The sequence below is a fragment of the Hemiscyllium ocellatum genome, chromosome 10 (genome assembly GCF_020745735.1).
Source record: "Hemiscyllium ocellatum isolate sHemOce1 chromosome 10, sHemOce1.pat.X.cur, whole genome shotgun sequence".
Taxonomy (NCBI): Eukaryota; Metazoa; Chordata; class Chondrichthyes; order Orectolobiformes; family Hemiscylliidae; genus Hemiscyllium; species Hemiscyllium ocellatum.
This window is the reverse complement of record NC_083410.1, coordinates 14038143-14057860: the sequence shown is the minus strand read 5'-3', so window position 1 is coordinate 14057860 and position 19718 is coordinate 14038143. Positions and strand designations below refer to the sequence as shown.

At 40.5% G+C, this 19718-nt stretch overlaps 1 protein-coding gene across 1 annotated transcript in view; it reads left to right on the top strand.

Moving 5' to 3' along the window:
• The window catches only part of LOC132819282 (cation channel sperm-associated auxiliary subunit epsilon-like), a 99918-nt gene extending 82135 nt beyond the window's left edge, over positions 1–17783 (top strand). The window contains exons 6-9 of the mRNA XM_060830708.1: positions 643–742; positions 9640–9794; positions 13895–13948; positions 17708–17783. Of these exons, the coding sequence (XP_060686691.1) occupies positions 643–742; positions 9640–9794; positions 13895–13948; positions 17708–17783 (385 nt within the window). The remainder of the gene's footprint in view (positions 1–642; positions 743–9639; positions 9795–13894; positions 13949–17707) is intronic.
• Positions 17784–19718: the final 1935 nt, after the last annotated feature.

Below are 19718 nucleotides of genomic sequence, written 5' to 3'. Positions count from 1 at the left end.
AATGCATGCATATTTCTATTGAGAAGGACGCTGACCATCGTATTAGAAAGCAGTAACAATTGTTTTACAGCATTAGGCTCTTTGAATTTGCAAGTATGGATCCTGATTCTGGATTTGGGCCCTATAACAACATTGATTTCATCCTTAGGCAGCCTATCCACGCTCAGAACTAGGGATATTCTGATGGCAAAAGTTTTATGAAATAAAATTATCTAGATGTGGATCCTCATGCTGCATTTAAAAGAAAGCACGCCTGCTCCCTAATTCACCACCACTTCTGATATTAATTTCCCAGCTTCTGACTTCCTTCTTCTCCAGGAAATTACTTCCTAACATGGCATCTGAACTCTCTCCCTGCCTCCATCCCAAAACCGCTGTTGATTTACTTCAGGATTTGGAGACAGATTGGGAAGAAACCATTAAAATGTGGGAAGTTCATGTAGAATATAAATAATTGCATAGATCAGTTACTTTTAAATGTCTTTTCTAACCTTCAAATTCAATGTGACCAGAACTGGATGCGTAAGATGTTCATATGTTTCAAAATAATGTAGCATGGGTTTGTGCTAAATGATTAATGATTAAAATATCAGGCTAACGAAATGGTGTGTAATTTGAAAGATTATTTTTGTTCAATTTCAGGTATCTGGGTGAAAAATTCATCAGTAATGTATCTGCTAATTATATTCTTTGGGAGGAAGAGGAGAGGACTGACTTTTACTATAATACAACTATGCTACAGGTAAGTACACCAGATATCCCAAATAGAAATGGACTCTCTGGCCCACATAGTTGTCCTATAACCATTTAGTGCAAAATTTTGGAAAGGCAGTATCCCAAAAGTGGTCACAATTTACTATTCAGAAGACAGTGCAAATTGTTCACTCTGGCAGACACATCTAGGAAACATTGCTCCCTGTGATGTGGAAGAATAGGGATCTAGTTACATCAAAGGAGGCTGGCCTAATTTGCAGTAAAAGTCCAGATGTACACTGGAAAGAGATTCCCAATCCAACTAACTTAATTTTCTGAATTGTATATCCTTTGACTTACAATGAGCAGCACACACCTACTGGTATTTTTCAAAACATAATGATCAGGAGCAAGTTCAAAATTCAAACTGATACCCAAGAATATAAAGATGCTGCCGAGCTAGAAAGTGTATACTATAAATTGTGATGAGAGATATGTAAACTATATTTTGAAATTTGGAACTTTTTTTAAAAAGAGGGGCATATGAATATGGGTTAGTGGTGTGAAGGTTTTATTTTAGGAGGTTAAAGAGTCAGAATGGATCTGTGACCTAAATGCGTACATTCTGAGAAGACATGTGACTAATATCAAGGGATTGGAATGACCCCTGGAGTTTTAATGAAATAACTTTGGTTTATGACAGGCAATATATGTGCATCAAAACTATTTGTTTTGTTTTTGGCTCAGTACAGAAAACACCAGAGGTGAGTTCAGAAGCAAGTTTTGGTTTGTCTTCTTAAAGGTGCCAGTTCTGTTTTCTCTTGTTGGTAATATTTCCAAACTGAGAATTTTGGGGAGAAATTTCTAGTTGTTTGAATTGAAACAGTTTAGGCCAACAGAATTGTGAAAGGTTCATTTACTCAGAACTGGAGATGAATCCGAAAATTATGTCCACTGTTCAAGAGAAAGAAATTAAAGTTAAACTGAGAAAATTAGCATATAAATTAAAGGTAGAAACAAAAGCAATTTTCAGATGCTTAAAGTAATCGCTCAAAATTTAGAACTAAAGATAGGGAAACCTAGAATTGGCACTGCAAAATTAAGTAAGGTTCAGTTAGAAATGTGAAAACCTGAGTTAGAGGAAAAACAGAAAAGCTGAAAATGTGTTGCTGGAAAAGCGCAGCAGGTCAGGCAGTATCCAAGGAGCAGGAGAGTCGACGTTTCGGGCGTAAGCCCTCTTTCAGGAATGAGGAAAGTGTATCCAGCAGGCTAAGATAAAAGGTAGGGAGGAGGGACTTGGGGGAGGGGTGTTGGAAATGCAATAGGTGGAAGGAGGTCAAGGTGAGGGTGGTAGACCGGAGTGGGAGTGGGGGCGGAGAGGTCAGGAAGAAGATTGCAGGTTAGGAAGTCGGTGCTGAGTTTGAGGGATTTGACTGAGACAAGGTGGGGTGAGGGGAAATGAGGAAACTGGAGAAATCTAGGTTCATCCCTTGTGGTTGAAGGGTTCCTAGGTGGAAGATGAGGCGCTCTTCCTCCAGCCATCGTGTTGCTATGGTCTGGCGATGGAGGAGTCCAAGGATCTGCATGTCCTTGGCGGAGTGGGAGGGGGAGTTGAAGTGTTGATTGGTGGTTGGGTTGGTTGGTCCGGGTGTCCCAGAGGTGTTCCCTGAAACGTTCAGCAAGTAGGCGGCCTGTCTCCCCAATATAGAGGAGGCCACATTGGGTGCAGCGGATGCAACTTCGTTTGTGTGTGTTGGGGTGTTGAATTCTCCGTTCGGTGTTCTTAGGAATACAGAAGGTATACAGAAAAGCCACACACACACAGACCAAGTCCTGAACTATGAAAGCAACCACCCCAACACACAGAAACAAAGTTGCATCAGGACACTATTCAAAAGGGCCACAACACACTGCAGTACACTAGAACAAAAAGAGAAAGAAGAACACCTATACAAGGTATTCCAAAAATGGATACCCCCGCAATTTCACCAACAGATGCCTAAAGGAAAGACAACGGAACGATGACATGCCGCAACCCAAAGGACTAGCCACACTACCATACATCAGGAGCATTTCCGAACTGACAGCCAGACTGCTGCGACCACTAGGACTCATAACACCACACAAACCAACAGCCACTCTCAGACAACAACTCACCAGGACAAAGAACCTGATACCCAGCATGAGCAAAACCAATGTAGTGTACAAAACCCATGCAAGGACTGCACTAAACACTACATAGGACAAACAGGAAGACAGCTAACAACCCGCATCCACGAACACCAACTAGCCACGAAACGACACGACCAGCTATCCTTAGTAGCCACACACACAGACGACAAACAACATGAATTCAACTGGGACAATACTACTATTATAGCGCATGCCAAACAAAGGACAGCCAGGGAATTCCTAGAGGCATGGCACTCATCCACTGATTCTATCAACATACACATCGACCTGGACCCAATATACCGGCCACTGCAGCGGACAGCAACTGACAACCGGAAGCATCAGAGACAAGCCACTATAAATGCCGAAGGAAACATGACAGAAGCACTTCACAGGAGGCTCCCAAGCACTAAGGATGTCACCTAGAAAGGCTTCGAAACGTTTGCAACAAAAACTCCCAGCTCGGCGAACAGATCCAAAATAAATTACATTAAAATATATGTAAATCACACATTTTACATTCAGTAGAAACTTAAGAGCTGACTGGACTTGAGTTTCTGTAACTGAATAGCGGTGGGAAATAAATTGACACTTTGTTTATTTGTTTTCATTAAAAGTAATATAGATATCTTAGTTTATTATTTTCATTCTTTTGTGTAATGTTGTTTGCAAATGTTTTAACAACAGAAGCCTCATGTGAATATGTTATAGAGACTAACTACCAGTTAACTAACTCAATAAAATAAATTAAAAATATGATTATCAGATCCCAGATTTTATTCTGGGATCTGGCTTGTCCATTAATACCATTAAGTGGGACCATATCAAAATACATCACTCTAAGCCACACATTGTAGTGCATTATGGCTACACTACTTGGTATGAAACTAAATAAAGTGCTATCTAAGATGTGGTAACATTCATAGATTTAAATCTTGTCTTCATTTCTTCTCTTAGGCTGGTTGTCAGCAGGAAGCACAGACCTGGGAAAATATGCTTGCTACTCACAAAACTCAACAAAAAAGAAAAGATGTCTGGGGTCCTTGGGTAAATGTGATTGCTTAAATGCCTTTTTAGCAGATCTGATTTGGAGAGAAAAAATGTTAATAACTTTTTTCTTCTGTTAAATATTGCTTCTCAAGCATGGGAATTAAGTAGTTCAGCCTAATATTTCAAGAATAATGCGTTAGATTATTATACAGGGAATGATAAAAGTATTATCATTTACTGCCCAGAGTAGACCTTTCAGTCATCGTGTCTCTGCCATGTTATTGTTAATCAATCTGTTTGGACATGTTATAACACACTTCTGGGGCAGATAGGATTTGAACTCAGACCTCTGAGTTAGAGGTAGGGATATTATCACTGTGCCACAGGACCCTTGTGCTGTTATTATGTACTGGTTGCTTTTCTGTAGCAGTGCATGCAGAAGTCAAATCCAATGTTCAGGTCAACTATGTTAAAAAGTGAGAGGATTATTGGATCAACTGGGAGAGTGGATTCATACAACAACATAAAACTTTACAGTGTAAAAGAAGATGTACTGGTTCCTGAAAGCTCCCAAGCTGGTCCCATTCTCTAACCCTATCTCCATAGCCCTCTAAATTAATCAATTTCAAAGATATAACCAAATCTCTGTTGAAACCTCCTATAGAATTTGCACCCACCTTCTTCCAGACAGTGCATTTCAAATCCTAACAGCTCTGAGTAAAGCAGTTTCTCCTCATTTTATTCCTAGCTATATTGCTGATAGTCTTGAAATTGTAACCTCCCTGTTACTTACATACTAGTGAGACCAGAATATCCTTCTTTACCCTGTCAAAATTGTTCATAATTTTGAATACCTCAATAAAGTCACCTCTTAACCTTCTCTGCTCCAAGGACAATAAGCTCAACTTTTCTTATGTTTCCTTGTATATAAATCCCTCATTCCTGGTATCATTGTAGTAAATCTCCTTCGCAGTCCCTCCAGTGCTTGAACATCTTTCTTTGAATACAGTACCCAGAACTGAATACAATACTGCAAATGTTGTCTGACCAATCATTTGTAAAGGTTTACAATCACATTTTGATTTTTTTTCTTTCTCTGTTTCTATTAGAATGAACAGAATACATCTTTGGTTTTATACTCTATTTGTGGGAGGGAAGGAGGGAGATCTCAGGGAGAGGGGTACAGGAGGTGAAGAAAGGAAAGGGAGATGAAGAGGAGATTAATAGAGTCCCCATTAAAGTCTTTACGGACTTCTGGAAAGACACTACTGACCCCAAGGGTCAGCTGTCTCCGATTTGAGAATCAATGCTTTTACATCACCACTGTCATGTTCAAAGTACTTCATTGTATTGATTTCTGGCATCAACAAAAGATAATAGAAACCACTTTATTATCCAATAATTGAACCTACAGACTAAAACCTGAACTTGACCCCAGATAGTTTTTGGTACATGACATCTTTGAAGGCTGAACGAGTTAAAAAGGAAATCTTCTGCATATTGGTTAAGCCACGATTTTCTACAGCTAAACATTGAGAAGATTTTAAGTCATTGTCTTTGACCTCACCAGAAACCCTGGACTGTTGGCTTCAATTCCATCCCACTCAATGACCACTGTTTCAAGTGAAACTAGACAATTCACAGCCTCAATGTCCTATCTGATTCAAGCTAAGCTTTCAATTTCATATTCTCAGCATTACGATGAGCTCTAGGCAGCTTGTAAATCTAGAATATGTTGCATGTACTTTCATGTACCTCTGATTTGGAGGAGCTAGTGTTGGACTGGATGGACAAAGTTTAAAAATCACACACCACCAGCTTATAGTCCAACAGGTTTATTTGGAGGCACTAGCTTTTGAAGTGCTGCTTCTGCATCAGGTGGTTGTGAAGCAGGTTTATAAAACACAGAATTTATGGTAAAAGATTACAGTGTCATGCAGCTGAAATGATATAATTAACCAACCTAGATTAAGTCTTTCATCTTTTAGAATTGGTTTGCTAATTTTGGTTCTTTTACCTGTCTTCTTCCACTGTAGCCTTGAAACATCTGCTCCTGAAACCCTCGTTTATGTATATATCATCTTTTTCGATGTCAAGTTTCCATAGTCTTACCAGATCATAGGGGTCGTCTCATTAGAGACAGACAACTGGTTATGATTTAACCTGGGGGCCATCGTACTCAAGCAAGGGCAGAGTTTGAGAAGGAGAGTCCTTCACGCTAACTTTAGCTGGTGATGGGAGTTGAACCCACACTGTTGGCATCACACTGCTTTGTAAACTAGCCATCCAGTCAAGTGATCTAAACTGACCCCATATACTTATCTGCTAAATGTATCTTAATCTCAAGTCATCAGCTGTCCCTCAATTCAAGGATGATATCTATTCAGCCCAGTGTGTGTCTGCTGTTGGGCTACCTGCAATTAAAAAGACAAAATCTTGTCATGCAGCTCATTAGGCACATAGGAAAGAATGCCCCATGAGGCAATAGAATCTGGAGTGCACAATGTGTTTCATTTTCTCTCAATCTATGCTGCCACTTTGCTTTATTAATAAGTCATATGGATCTGAGGCAGGATGCAGCTGAATGGGCAAGTTGTTGCCATTTTGAATGATTGGGAGCAGCTTGCTGCTCCCAATCATGAATCGCAGTCTGCATCAAGGTCCACTTTTGTTCACTGAGCTACATTAGCTCCTTGTCTACCAACACATTCAATTTAAAATATTTATCCTTTTATGTTCAGATTACTATATAATTTCATCGTTCTCTATCTCTGCAATGTATTCTAGATTTACAAGCTGCCTAGAGCTCATGTTTTGCTTCACATCGTTCCCTGCTAATTTTATTCCATTGTTCAATCTTCTGTCTAGGCTTTATGTTCTGGAATTGTCTCCAAAGTGGCTTTGCCTGTTCCACCTTCGTCCTCAAAGGCCTTTCAAAAGGTGCTGCTTGCATCAAGAATTTGGTCGCCCTTTCATTATCATAATTTTTGGCCAAAATCCATTTTATTTGTTCAAACTTCTTGGAATATTTATCTACTTTAAACACACTATATAGATGCAAGTTCAAGGCCAATTAGCTAATGCTGGCATAGCCAGTAATGTTCACACACTGCGAAGAATTGGCAAATAGAATTAAGGAGAATCCAAAGGGGTTTTACAAACATATGAAGGACAAAAGGGTAACTAGGGAGGGAATAGGGCCCCTCAAAGATCAGCTAGGGAAAAACAATGACTGCAGATGCTGGAAACAAGATTCTGGATTAGTGCACACAGTTCAGGCAACATCTGAGGAGCAGTAAAATTGATGTTTCGGGCAAAAGCCCTTCATCAGGCAGAGAGTCTGAAGGGTGGAGAGATAAGTGAGAGGAGGGTGGGGGTGGGGAGAAAGGAGCATAGAGTACAATAGGTGAGTGGGGGAGGGGATGAAGGTGATAGGTCGGGGGGGGGGAGGGTGGAGTGGATAGGTGGAAAAGATGATAGGCAGGTAGGACAAGTCATGGGGACAGCGCTGAGCTGAAAGTTTGGAACTGGGGTGAGGTGGGGGAAGGGGAAATGAGAAAACTGTTGAAGTCCACATTGATGCCCTGGGGTTGAAGTGCTCCGAGGCAGAAGATGAGGTGTTCTTCCTCTAGGCATCTGGTGGTGAGGGAGCAGTGGTGAAGGAGGCCCAGAACCTCCATGTCTCAAAGATCAGCAAGGTGGCCTTTGTGTGGAGCCACAGAAAATGGGGGAGATACTAAATGGTATTTGCATCAGTATTTACTGTGGAAAAGGATATGGAAGATATAGACTGTAGAGAAATAGATGGTGACATCTTGCAAAATGTCCAGATTACAGAGGAGGAAGTGCTGGATGCCTTGAAATGGTTAAAGGTGGATAAATCCCCAGGACCTGATCAGGCGTACCCGAGAACTCTGTGGGAAGCTAGAGAAGTGATTGCTGGGCCTCTTGCTGAGATATTTGTATGATCGATAGTCACAGGTGAGGTGCCGGAAGACTGGAGGTTGGCAAACGTGGTGCCACTGTTTAAGAAGGGCGGTAAAGACAAGCCAGGGAACTATAGACCGGTGAGCCTGACCTCGGTGGTGGGCAAGTTGTTGGAGGGAATCCTGAGGGACAGGATGTATATGTGTTTGGAAAGGCAAGGACTGATTCTGGACAGTCAACATGGATTTGCGCATTGGAAATCATGTCTCACAAACTTGATTTGAGTTTTTTGAAGAAGTAACAAAGAAGATTGATGAGGGCAGAACCGTAGATGTGATCTACATGGACTTCAGTACGGCGTTCGACAAGGTTCCCCATGGGAGGCTGATTAACAAGGTTAGATCTCATGGAATACAGGGAGAACTAGCCATTTGGATACAGAACTGGCTCAAAGGTAAAAGATAGAGAGTGGTGGTGGAGGGTTGTTTTTCAGACTGGAGGCCTGTGACCAGTGGAGTGCCAAAAGGATCAGTGCTGGGCTTTCTACGTTTTGTCATTGATATAAATGATTTGGATGCAAGCATAAGAGGTACAGTTAGTAAGTTTGCAGATGACACCAAAATTGGAGATGTAATGGACAATGAAGACGGTTACCTCAGATTACAACAGGATCTGGACCAGATGGGCCAATGGGCTGAGAAGTTTAATTCAGATAAACGTGAGGTGCTGCATTTTGGGAAAGCAAATCTAAGCAGGACTTACACACTTAATGGTAAGGATCTAGGGAGTATTGCTGAACAAAGAGACGTTGGAGTGCAGGTTCATAGCTCCTTGAAAGTGGAATTGCAGGTAGATAGGATAGTGAAGAAGACGGTTGGTATGCTTTCCTTTATTGGTCAGAGTATTGAGTACAGGAGTTGGGAGGTCTTGTTGGTGCTGTACAGGACATCAGTTAGGCCACTGTTAGAATATTGTGTGCAAGTCTGGTCTCCTTCCTATCGGAACGATGTTGTGAAACTTGAAAGGGTTCAGAAAAGATTTACAAGGATGTTGCCGGAGTTGGAGGATCTGAGCTACAGGGAGAGTCTGAACAGGCTGGGGCTGTTTTCCCTGGAGCGTCGGAGGCTGAGGGGTGACCTTATAAAGGTTTACAAAATTATGAGGGGCATGGGTAGGATAAGTAGGCAAAGTCTTTTCCCTGGGACCGGGGAGTCCAGAACTAGAGATCATAGGGTTAGAGTGAGAGGGGAAAGATATAAAAAAGACCTAAGGGGCAACTTTTTCACACAGAGGCTGGTACGTGTATGGAATGAGCTGTCAGAGGATGTGGTGGAGGCTGGTACAATTGCAACATTTAAGAGACATTTGGATGTGTATATGAATGGGAAGGGTTTGGAGGGATATGGGCCGGGTTCTGGCAGGTGGGACTAGTTTGGGTTGGGATATCTGGTCGGCATGGACAGGTTGGACCGGAGGGTCTGTTTCCATGCTGTACATCTCTGTGATTCTATGACTTTGTTTTAAACAATAAAACAAAAGACTGTGGATGCTGGAAATCTGAAACAAAAACAGAAATTGTTGGAAAAACTCAGCTGGGCCTGGCGGCATCTGTGGACAGAAAATAGAGCTAACATTTAGGTCCAGTGACCCTTCTTCAGACGTTCTGCTTCCAGACCTGCTGAGTTTCTCCAGCAATTTCTGTTTTGGTTTACCTTTTTTAAAAGTTGTTATTTGCTTTAAATTTATGGTGAAATTATTGCTGTTTGTAATGAGCTGAAACTACATCATCTGATATAGAAGATTATTTTTATAACAATAAGATAATTGAGGTTTATGCAAATATATTTTTGGGTTAAGAATTACAGGTCTTGCTTTGAAGCTCATGGATCGGTTAAAAGCATGGATAGACCATACGAAATCCTGAACTCAACAGGCTCAATGTACCTGACGTGGCCAAATGATCATAATGGAATTTATCTCTTCACTGTGAAAATAGTGGACCCCAATTTCAGGTCACTTGATATACACTTTAAGAATAGAAAACATTATTTATATGTTGAAACCATAAACCATGTTTTTCGAACAAAAATGTAAAGAATTTTCTCTTTCCTCCATCCCTGGAGTAAAATATTTTTAAAAACAGAATCCTATGCCTTACTACACAATTCTAGTTTAAAATCCCTAAAATAGAGGGATTACTTGCCCTCTAGTTTACAGGTAGAGCATGTTCTAAGTGAATGTTAATAATTACTAATTTATAGTGTCATTGTCAGTATTTTTCTCACTGGTTTCTTGGTAGGGCTTCTCAACTTCACACACAGCAGGTCCTAGGTTCAGACCCAACTAAAGCTTGTAAGTGAAATCTTTCCTTTTCCCACTCTTGAAATTATGTGTGTGTGTGATGAAAGGTTTTTTTTAAAGGCCTCGATAATGAGCACAAAGTGGTAAAAGTATAATTCATTCAGTATTGTCTTCATCGTCAGTATATGAAATCTGGTGAAAGTCAGAGTGAACAGAGTTGTAGATATCTAATTTTTTAAAAAATTCAATACTGTGGCTTGGCCGTAACATCAAGTCTGCTGCATATTGCAAGAGGAGCAACAAAATAAGGCAACTAAGGAATATCGAGCATAGAACTGACAATTTTAAAGGGATGCGCAGTATGTATGCTACGAACAATGCAACTGAACTTGTCACCTCGCTAACTCAATTTCAACAAACAGAGTGACCGCCTATAAAATAATGAATCTGCATATGCGGATACAGAGAAAGTGAGGACTGTAGATGCTGGAGATCAGAGTCGAGAGTGTGGTGCTGGAAAAACACAGCAGGTCAGGCAGCATACGAGGAGCAGGAGAATCAACGTTTCAGGCATAAGTCCTTCATCAGGACTGGATATGTCAACAGTTAAACTGTTTGATATGGATAAGTTAGCAGTTTTTATCATCCTTTGTACCTTTTTCATTACCTCTGAAATTCACTCAGTGTCACTCTTTGTGGTGGAAATATAACTCACTAATAGATAAATTTAGGTTAACAATACTGTTTTGTAAAGCTATGCATGCAAACATAATGAGCAACAGAAATTGATAGTCATCCTCATTTTTCATATTATCAGTTGTCTTAAAATGTCATCTGTAGATGCTTCCAGGAATATGTTAAATGTTATGTTCACTGCCTAGCAATTGCATCTCATGATTGGCAGACCAATCTTGGATGTTCTTGCATCAGGTTGGATACAGGATAAATAAAAATCAGTTAATCAGTTTAACTGGTATTTCCTAGATTACTGTATTTTAGTGCCGTTTGGGGTTTTTAAAGCAGAAAACAATTAAATGGAGGGAATCGTTTTAAGCTTCCTTATTTTCCCATTGTATCTGCAGATCTTAATGGTTACACTTGTAAGGAGTTTGGGTACCTACTAGGCACAGATCCTGTTATTAAGCACATGCCTTGCCTGAAGATTAAAGAGATTGTATGTGCTTTATTAAAAATATTGACACTGGTGCAGGAGACGTGAATTTTCATAGTTGGATTTAAAGCACATGGAAAAGGGGAGGGATTTCTGTTGTCACTGATTTTTAAAAAATGTGCATTAAGATCACATTTCTCATTTAGTAAATTGATTCTTCCCAGAGTAAATGGAGCTTTACTCTTCACCCAGTCAAAGCCTGAAGCATTCAAGATTTCTGTCAACCTGGGCCACAGAATATTTATCATAAAAAATTCTAGACTCTGATATCAAGATTAAATCCAGAATCTCATGAATTCATATACATTGCAAATAGCTAAGAATAATAGATAATTCTAATCTGGAATTTTTCTGCCAGGGCAACTCTGCTCCTGATCTTGTTCCCCAAACATGGAAAAAAGAATTTGAACTCCAGAGAAGAGGTGAAAATAACCGCCCCTGACAATCAGGTTGGTTGTTATTGAGTTTGGTGTCAAGGAGCCCTAGCAAAACTGGAGCCAGTAGGAATCTGGGAGAAAAACTTCACTGATTTGGAGTCATACCAAACATAAAGCATAATAGTTGCGGTGCTGGAGGCCAATCAATTTGGCGTGGCACAGTGGGTCAGTGGTTAGCACTGCTGCCTCACAGCGTCAAGGACCCGGGCTTGATTCCTGCCTCGGGGAACTGTCTGTATGGAGTTTGCACATTCTCCCCATGTCTTGTGGGTTTCCTCTGGGTGCTTCAGTTTCCTCCCACAATCCAAAGATGTGCAGGGCAGGTGAATTGGCCATGCTAAATTGCCCATAGTGATAGTTGCATTAGTCAGGGGTAAATATAAGGGAGGGAAATGGGTCTGGGTGGGTTACTCTCCGGAGTGTCAATGTGAACTTGTTGGACCGAAGGGCCTGTTTCCATACTGTAGGGAATCTACTCTAATTTGAGTCTAGGACAGCACTTCTGGAGTTCCTCAGGGCTGTATCCCAGGGCCAACCATCTTCAGCTGCCTCATTAGTGGGCTTTTGCATGTTTGCTGATGATAGCACAAAGTTCAGCACTATTTGCAACTTGTCAAATACTGAAACAGACCATGTCAACGAGCAGCAAGATATGGACAATATCCATGTTTAGATTGATAAGTGGCAAGCAACATTGCACCACTCAAGTGCCAGACAATGATCAATTCCAACAAGAGAGAATGTAACTTTCACCCCCTATCATTTAATGTCATTTCCATCACTGAAATCTCACTGTCAACATCATGAAGGTTACTGAACTGAACCAATTATAGAAATACTGTGGCTACAAGGCCAGGTCAGAGGCTTGGAATTCTGCAACAACAACTACAACAATCTTCCTCTGTGCTACTGTAACTGCAACCAGTGGAAAGCTTTGCCTGAGTCCCATTGACTCCAGTTTTGTTAGGGCTCCTTGAAACCACATTCAAATGCAGCCTTGATGTCAAGAGTATTCATTGTCACCTCGTCACCTTGCCCATGTTTGATCTAAAGCTTTATTGGAATCAGGAACTGAGTTTCTCTGGCTGGACTCAAACTAAGCATCAGAGAACAGGTTATGCTAAACAAGTATTGCTTTGATAGTACTGTGGATAACATATTCTAACATTATACTGATGACTAATAGAAAGCTGTTAGCTGGATTGGATTTATTGGCTTTTTTGCAGAGGACATAAGTGAGAATTTTCCACAATATTGGCTAGATGCCAATTTTGCACTGGAACAGTTTGGCTGTAGATGCAGCAAGTTTTGAGGCACATGTCTTCAGTACAATTTCCAGAATGTCATCAGGCCCCATAGTCTTTGCAGTATCCAGTGCCTCCACCTGTTTCTTAGTATCATATGAAATGAATCAAATTGGTTGTAGACTGTAATGCTGGAAATCCCTGAAGAAGGCTAAGTGGATCATCCACTCAGCCGAATATTATTGTGAATACTTCAACATTTTATTTGCACTCTTGTTCTGGGCTCCCCCATTATTGAGGATGTGGATAATTGTTTTAATGCCTACCATCATTCATGGCTGGATTTGACAGGACTTCAAAGCTTAGATCTGTACGTTAGTTTTGAAATTGCTTTCTCTTATGCAATTTGGCACACCGTCACCTTTTAAAGTTTCACCAGATTGAGACCTCATGCTGAAGTATGCTGGAGCTGCTCCTGGCACATCCTCCTGCACTCTTCTTTGAACCATGTTTGATCTCCTGGCTTGATGGTCATGATGGATATACCAGGCTCTGCATTTGTATTGAAATACAAATCCGTTGTTGCTGGTGGACCACAGCGCCACATGAATGCCCATTCTTGAATTGCTAAATCTGTTTGATTTAATGCCATTTAACACAATGATGGTGCCACACGATATGATGTAAGCCCTTCTCAATGAGAAGTCAAGATTTTGGCTCCACAATGATTATATGGTGGTCACTCTTAGAATCAAATAATATAAGGTAGTAAATAAGAAATATCAATGCAAATTAGAACTGAATTGCCTACGTCAATAATAAACGATCAGCTAAACATCTCAGGCCTAAAACAAAAGTGATGTCTTCTATCCTTAGTTCTGTCACCCTGTACTCACAAGAAAATATTTTCTGTGACTTTGCTTATTGAACTTACTAATTTTATATTCTTTTGTCTGCAGTTTCTGTGAATTGACAGCTGAATTTGCCATAGAAACCTATGGAGTCATAATCAGGTATAGTGTTTGCAAAAAAGTAACTTTCCAGACTGGACAGTATGCATCTGTATCAGCACTAAATAGCATGAAATAGAACTGAAAATAATTGAAACCTTGGAAAAAACCTGGGGCTTGATTTTCACTACCAAGGTGTGCAATCTGAGTCAGGACATTTTCCAACTTAGCAGACCCATTCAGCTCAAAGGTCACTGTTCCACCTACGAGGAAAGGTAAGAGAGAGTCCAGCCTTCCAAATCTGGTAGATCATAGGGCAAGCAGGTTTTTTAGTAGTCCTGCCTTGGTTCTCTGGGAGTTCCCAGTTATATTAAAAACAGTTGGACTTGGCATCCCTCTCTCCTTATATACTCTCACCCAACATTCATACTACACCCATAGCTTTCACACTCCTTCAAACTCCAAGTCACCTCCATGGCTACTCATCCAGTAGTCACTATGAGTGGATATCAGGAGTTATGTAACAAAAACAGAAATTGCTGGTGAAACTCAGAAGACAGCACCTGTGGGGAGAAAGTAGAGTTAACGTTTTGAGTCCGGTGACTCTTCATCAGAACTAGTTCTAGAGTCCATTTTTTAAAGTCCACTATTAAGGACGAGATTGCAGAGTACTTGGAAGTGCATGGTAAAATAGGGCTGAGTCAGCGAGTCAGCTTTGTTATAAAGCGGAGGTTGACCCCCCCCCCATAACTAAAACCAAAACACCCAGAGAGGCTTGCCTCACCTTATCTGTTGAAAGAAATGTAAAAAGTGGTATAACCTACCCCTCACGCCCCAATCTGTTATAAAGGAATGGTTATATGAAATGAAATCCTTTCACTCATTCTATAATCAACAACTAACAATTCATTTATCTAACTCCAACACTGAACAAAAAAACAGAACCACTAACAAACCGAACAATTCCCCTTTAACTGATGACTATCCCCAATTAAACAAAACTTCAATAGTATGCTATTTCAATAAATAGAAGTCCCACTTACATGAACAAAACAATAGAATTTAGTCTTTCAAAATTACAGCTAGGATACGGCTTCCAGAGCGCTCCGCACCCTCTCATTTGATCTTCTTTCAAGAACACCTTTCTCCTTTGAATTCTTGCATCAAGAATGTTTTCTCTATGAATTCTACTGTCTGGAACATTAGCTAAGAGTGCCTTGGTACCGTTATTAATTAGATGGTGCTTTCTCTGAGAACTGAAAGTCATTATTTCTTGGCAGATGGCAGTTGTCTGTCTCTGATTTTCCAAATGCTCTCACCGTTTATACCCTTGAAGACCTATTAATTTCTTTACAATCAGATTGGTTCTAGGTAGTCAAATCAGATTCAAATTTAATTGGTTTTTAATATCTAAGGGTTGGTTTAATATGGTTGGCTAAATTCAAAAAGAGAATAAAACTGACTCTATTTCAAATGCAGCCTGACAGGCGCCTTAACAGCCTGAGAGGTACACATCTGCTCATGAATCCCAAAGTTTTTTTTCATTTAGAAAATAGTTTATGCCTCTATTCTTCTGACCAAAGTGCATAACTTAACACTTTTCCCACGTTGTATTCATCTGCCATTTCTTTCCTCACTCTCCTTGGTTAACCAAATCTTTCTGCAGCCTTCCCAATGCTTTAAAAGTTCATGCCTGAGAAACAGTGTATGCAATTCGTCAATCATGTTATCACAAATTTGCATTAACAAAACACATGTTACAGGAGAACAACCTGGATTATGAGTAGTTTTAGGCCCTGTACCTAAGGATGTGCTGGTTATAGGTCCAGCGAAGGTTTATGTAATGACTGGAATGGTGTCAGCCAGGTGGATGGATGAGTTCCTGATTGGGGCTATTAACCTGTCCAATCAGGGAGTCCTGGCTGACTGATATAAAGAGGATTGTCAGGTGGAGGAAGGAGGTGAGAGCTTTGTGTTCTGGGCCTAGCTTTGGAGCTGCAGTGGGGCCTACTCCCACTGCTGGTCTCTGGGACCCTGCCTGGGCCTGCCTCCACCACTGCTGCCTGGGACTCGCCTGAGGCCCCTTCCCACAACCTCCACCACCGCTGTGACCTGTGGCCCACCTCCACCGCCGCTGCCTGGGACTTGCCTGGGAGTCCCTCCCCAACAGGTGTGCCTCCACTGCTGAGACCGAGGGCCTGCCTGGGACTTGCCAGAGCCTGCAAAAACAAAAGAAAAAGAAAAAATAAAGAGGATTGTTTTGATGTGAAGGGCACTGCTTGTCACTGGCCACTCGGGTGTTTTCCTATTAAAAAAAAGAAAAAGAAAAAAATAAAGAGGATTGTTTTGATGTGAAGGGCACTGCTTGTCACTGGCCACTCGGGTGTTTTCCTATTAAAAAAAAGAAAAAGAAAAAAATAAAGAGGATTGTTTTGATGTGAAGGGCACTGCTTGTCACTGGCTACTTATGTGTTTCTTTTCTTCCTGGTGGTGGAAACTGAATAAAGATTCATGCACCTTGTGTGTCTCACTGTGTCTCACACCTGCACACACACACACAACATGGGTGCTGGGGAAAAAATAAGCGCTACCGCAGTTAGGCGGTAGTGTGGGGGTTTGAAAAAAAAGGGGAAAAAAAACCAAAAAAAAATTGAACAAATAAGATATCATGCTCAGTCTGAGAACTGGCTCTGAGGGAGCTGGATCAGTGTCAAGGACTGTCCACATGTAAAAAAAAAATTTAAAAAATAAAGAGGGTTGTTTTGATGTGAAGGGTACTGCTCATCACTGGCTACTTACGTGTTTCTTTTCTTCCTGGTGGTGGAAACTGAATAAAGATTCATGCACCTTGTGTCTTTCACTGTGTCTCACACCTGCGATAAAACAAAAAAAAAGGAAGAAAAGGGATCCTGTTCACTCTAGGAGACAGCTCTGTTCTAGCTGAGTCAATGTCATGTACTATGCATGTGTAATTAAAGGGTGGCTTAGTAATGGTATGCCAGCCTTTGTGGAGTTATTTCAGTTTTCCAGAATGATCCTGGGGACGTAGGGCTTGTCATATGAGTTTCCATTAGTCGGACAGGCTAAGAACCAAGAGTACACAACTCTTGAAGAGACAACTCTTGAAGAAATGAGGAATTCTTTCAGCCACAGGCTGCTGAATCTGTGACATTCACTGCAACAAAGGGCTGTGGAAACCAAGTGATTGAGTGCATTTAAAAGTGAGGTAGATAGGTTCTTGATTGGTAAGGGGATCAAGGTTACGGGGAAAAGAAGGAGAATAGTTTTGAAAAACAAATCAGCCGTGATCAAATGGAATTTTAGACTTGATGGTCTGAATAGCCTAATTCTGCTCCTCCATCTAATGGTTTTATAAAAAGCTTTTAGCATGTCATGGAACTTCATACTGAAAAAAATACTCTAGAACATACTGTAAACTGTTAAATCCTCATGTTTAATTTTTTCATACTCTTTAAACTTTAATTAAGATGTGAAACCTGCCTAGTTCATGTCTCTCCTACAAAGAAAAACATGCTTCAGCATCCACTCTTCAAATCCACTCAGGATCGTATGTGTTTCAATAAGATTAACTCTGATTCTAGTCTCCAGTGTGTGCAGATCCAACCTTTCGAACCTTACCTGACATGACTCTGGAAATTCTCATCCTAGAAATTAGTTGAATGACTATAAACCTGTATTACTTCAAACTATAAAGCATTCTTACTGTACCTCTTAATAATCAAAAGTTTTCTGTCATTACAGAGAAGACGGCACTATAATTGTCTCTTTGGTGTGGTCCTTTATATTTATTCTACTCTGCAGCTTTGCCTACAGTTACTATAAGTATATGAAGATCTTTGGAGAGATGCTGTACTACAAACAAATTAAATACACTTGATAATATAGCTATGCAATCTGTAGAACGTACATCATGATGGATTCCATGGTTCTCTTTATTTTACCATAACTGCTTAATTTAATATCCTTATTGATCAAATATTCAAAACACTTCATGAAATGCTTGTGAGAATTGCAATGTTATTCATTCCAACATTGTCAATGAACTTTTACAATAAAATAAGGATTAGCTTTTCATGTACCGTCGTTCAATGGTTTCTTCTTGGAGGGTGCGGGGGGGGGGGTGGAGCGGGGAGGTGGGGCGGTGTTGTTGTGTAGATTTACACAAATCTTTAAATTACAAATATTGTCCAGCCCAGGTAATCTGTGTTGCTGTTTTATCTCTGCATGTGAGTTGTTCTTATTCCTTGTGCCCAACCTACTCCTATATAATTTTGCAAAAGCAGAGTACAATGGAGATCTGAAGTAAAAACAAAACTTAGCATAAATACCCAGCAAGTCATGCAGAATGTATAGACAGAAAAGTCAACGAGTTGGATTTTACAGCAATTGCAAGAATCCAACCATCAGAGCCAAAAGTAGATGTGGAGGTATTTAAGTGTCCCTTGTAAAGTCAGGAGTCACAACCTGACATTCAGTTAATTGGCTGCTGCCCCATTAAGGATTGTCACCTCACCCCAAGAGTATGCTGGCCAGTCAAGAGTCAGCAGTGATACTGGGAGCTGTGATTGTTGGAGTTTCTCCTTACAGTTAGGAAGTATCAATTGCCTTACATCCTCAAAGTAAGAGAAGTGGTATCTAGATCTTTGTGGTGCAGTTACCATGTGGTATTCTTTGCTGCCCAGAGGTCACAACATGGACTGCAGAATACACAAAAAAAGGCCCTCGCTCATAGCCTGCCAGGGAACAAATTATGCTGGTGTGTCTGAGTGGCAGAGGGTTACCAAATGCCAGCATAAGTATGGATAGGCCCTTAATTGGTCACATTAGAACAGTGTCTACATGTCATGCAAAATGCATTGAGTTATCCAGTGATTGTGAAAAGCACTATATGAATGCAAGTTTTTTTTTCATTTGAGAATAACGAGTCCCTTAGCTGATAGAGCCATCAATGTTCAGGAAGAACCTCTTCACAGGAATGATTCTATCTGTGGCCTTTGTGAAGACTCTAACTATTGTGGTCCTCGACTCCAGTAGTTCCTTTTTAGTAACGAGGTATGCTTCAATGAGATAAAGACTTCCACCATACACCCACGTTTTCCTGCTGAATTGATTGCTTATAATGTCACAACTTGTAATTACTATCATTACAGACTGACTGGAGGGATTTGTAACAGTGGGTACAGAATCAAACAACTGAACTTGCGTTTAATTATTAATACATGTTTTGTGAGATGTAATTTTGGTTGAATGTTGTTCCTGATGAAAAATATTTGTCTTGTATTGATTTTCATTACTTTTGTAAAAAATTTCATGGCACAATTGGACAGTCTTCATGGCACACCAGTTGAAAACTACTGCTCCAGCAGTTCTAGTTCTGCTGTCATAAGACTGCTTTGGGGAGCTGCTTGGCTCCAAGTTTGTCGTGGTGGTACCGAAGGATTTTTTTTGTGTATTATTTAATGGCATGTGCGTGTCAGTGGAAATGCTGACATTTATTGATAATCTATTGCAAGTTTTGAGAAGATTTGTAGATCAGGTTGAGGTTCTGGATGTATGTCTGCTCGCTGAGCTGGGAGGTTAATTTCCAGACTTTCATCACCCTATTAGGTAACATCTTCAGTGAGCCTCAGGTGAAGCAGTGTCCGTGATTCCTGCTTTCTATTTATATGTTTGGGTTTCTTTGGGTTGGTGATGTCATTTCCATTTATTTTTCTCAGGGGGCTAACTCAATGTGTTTGTTGATAGAGTTCTGGTTGGAATGCCATGCTTCTAGTGCGTACTCTGTTTGGCTTGTCCTAAGATGGATGTGTTG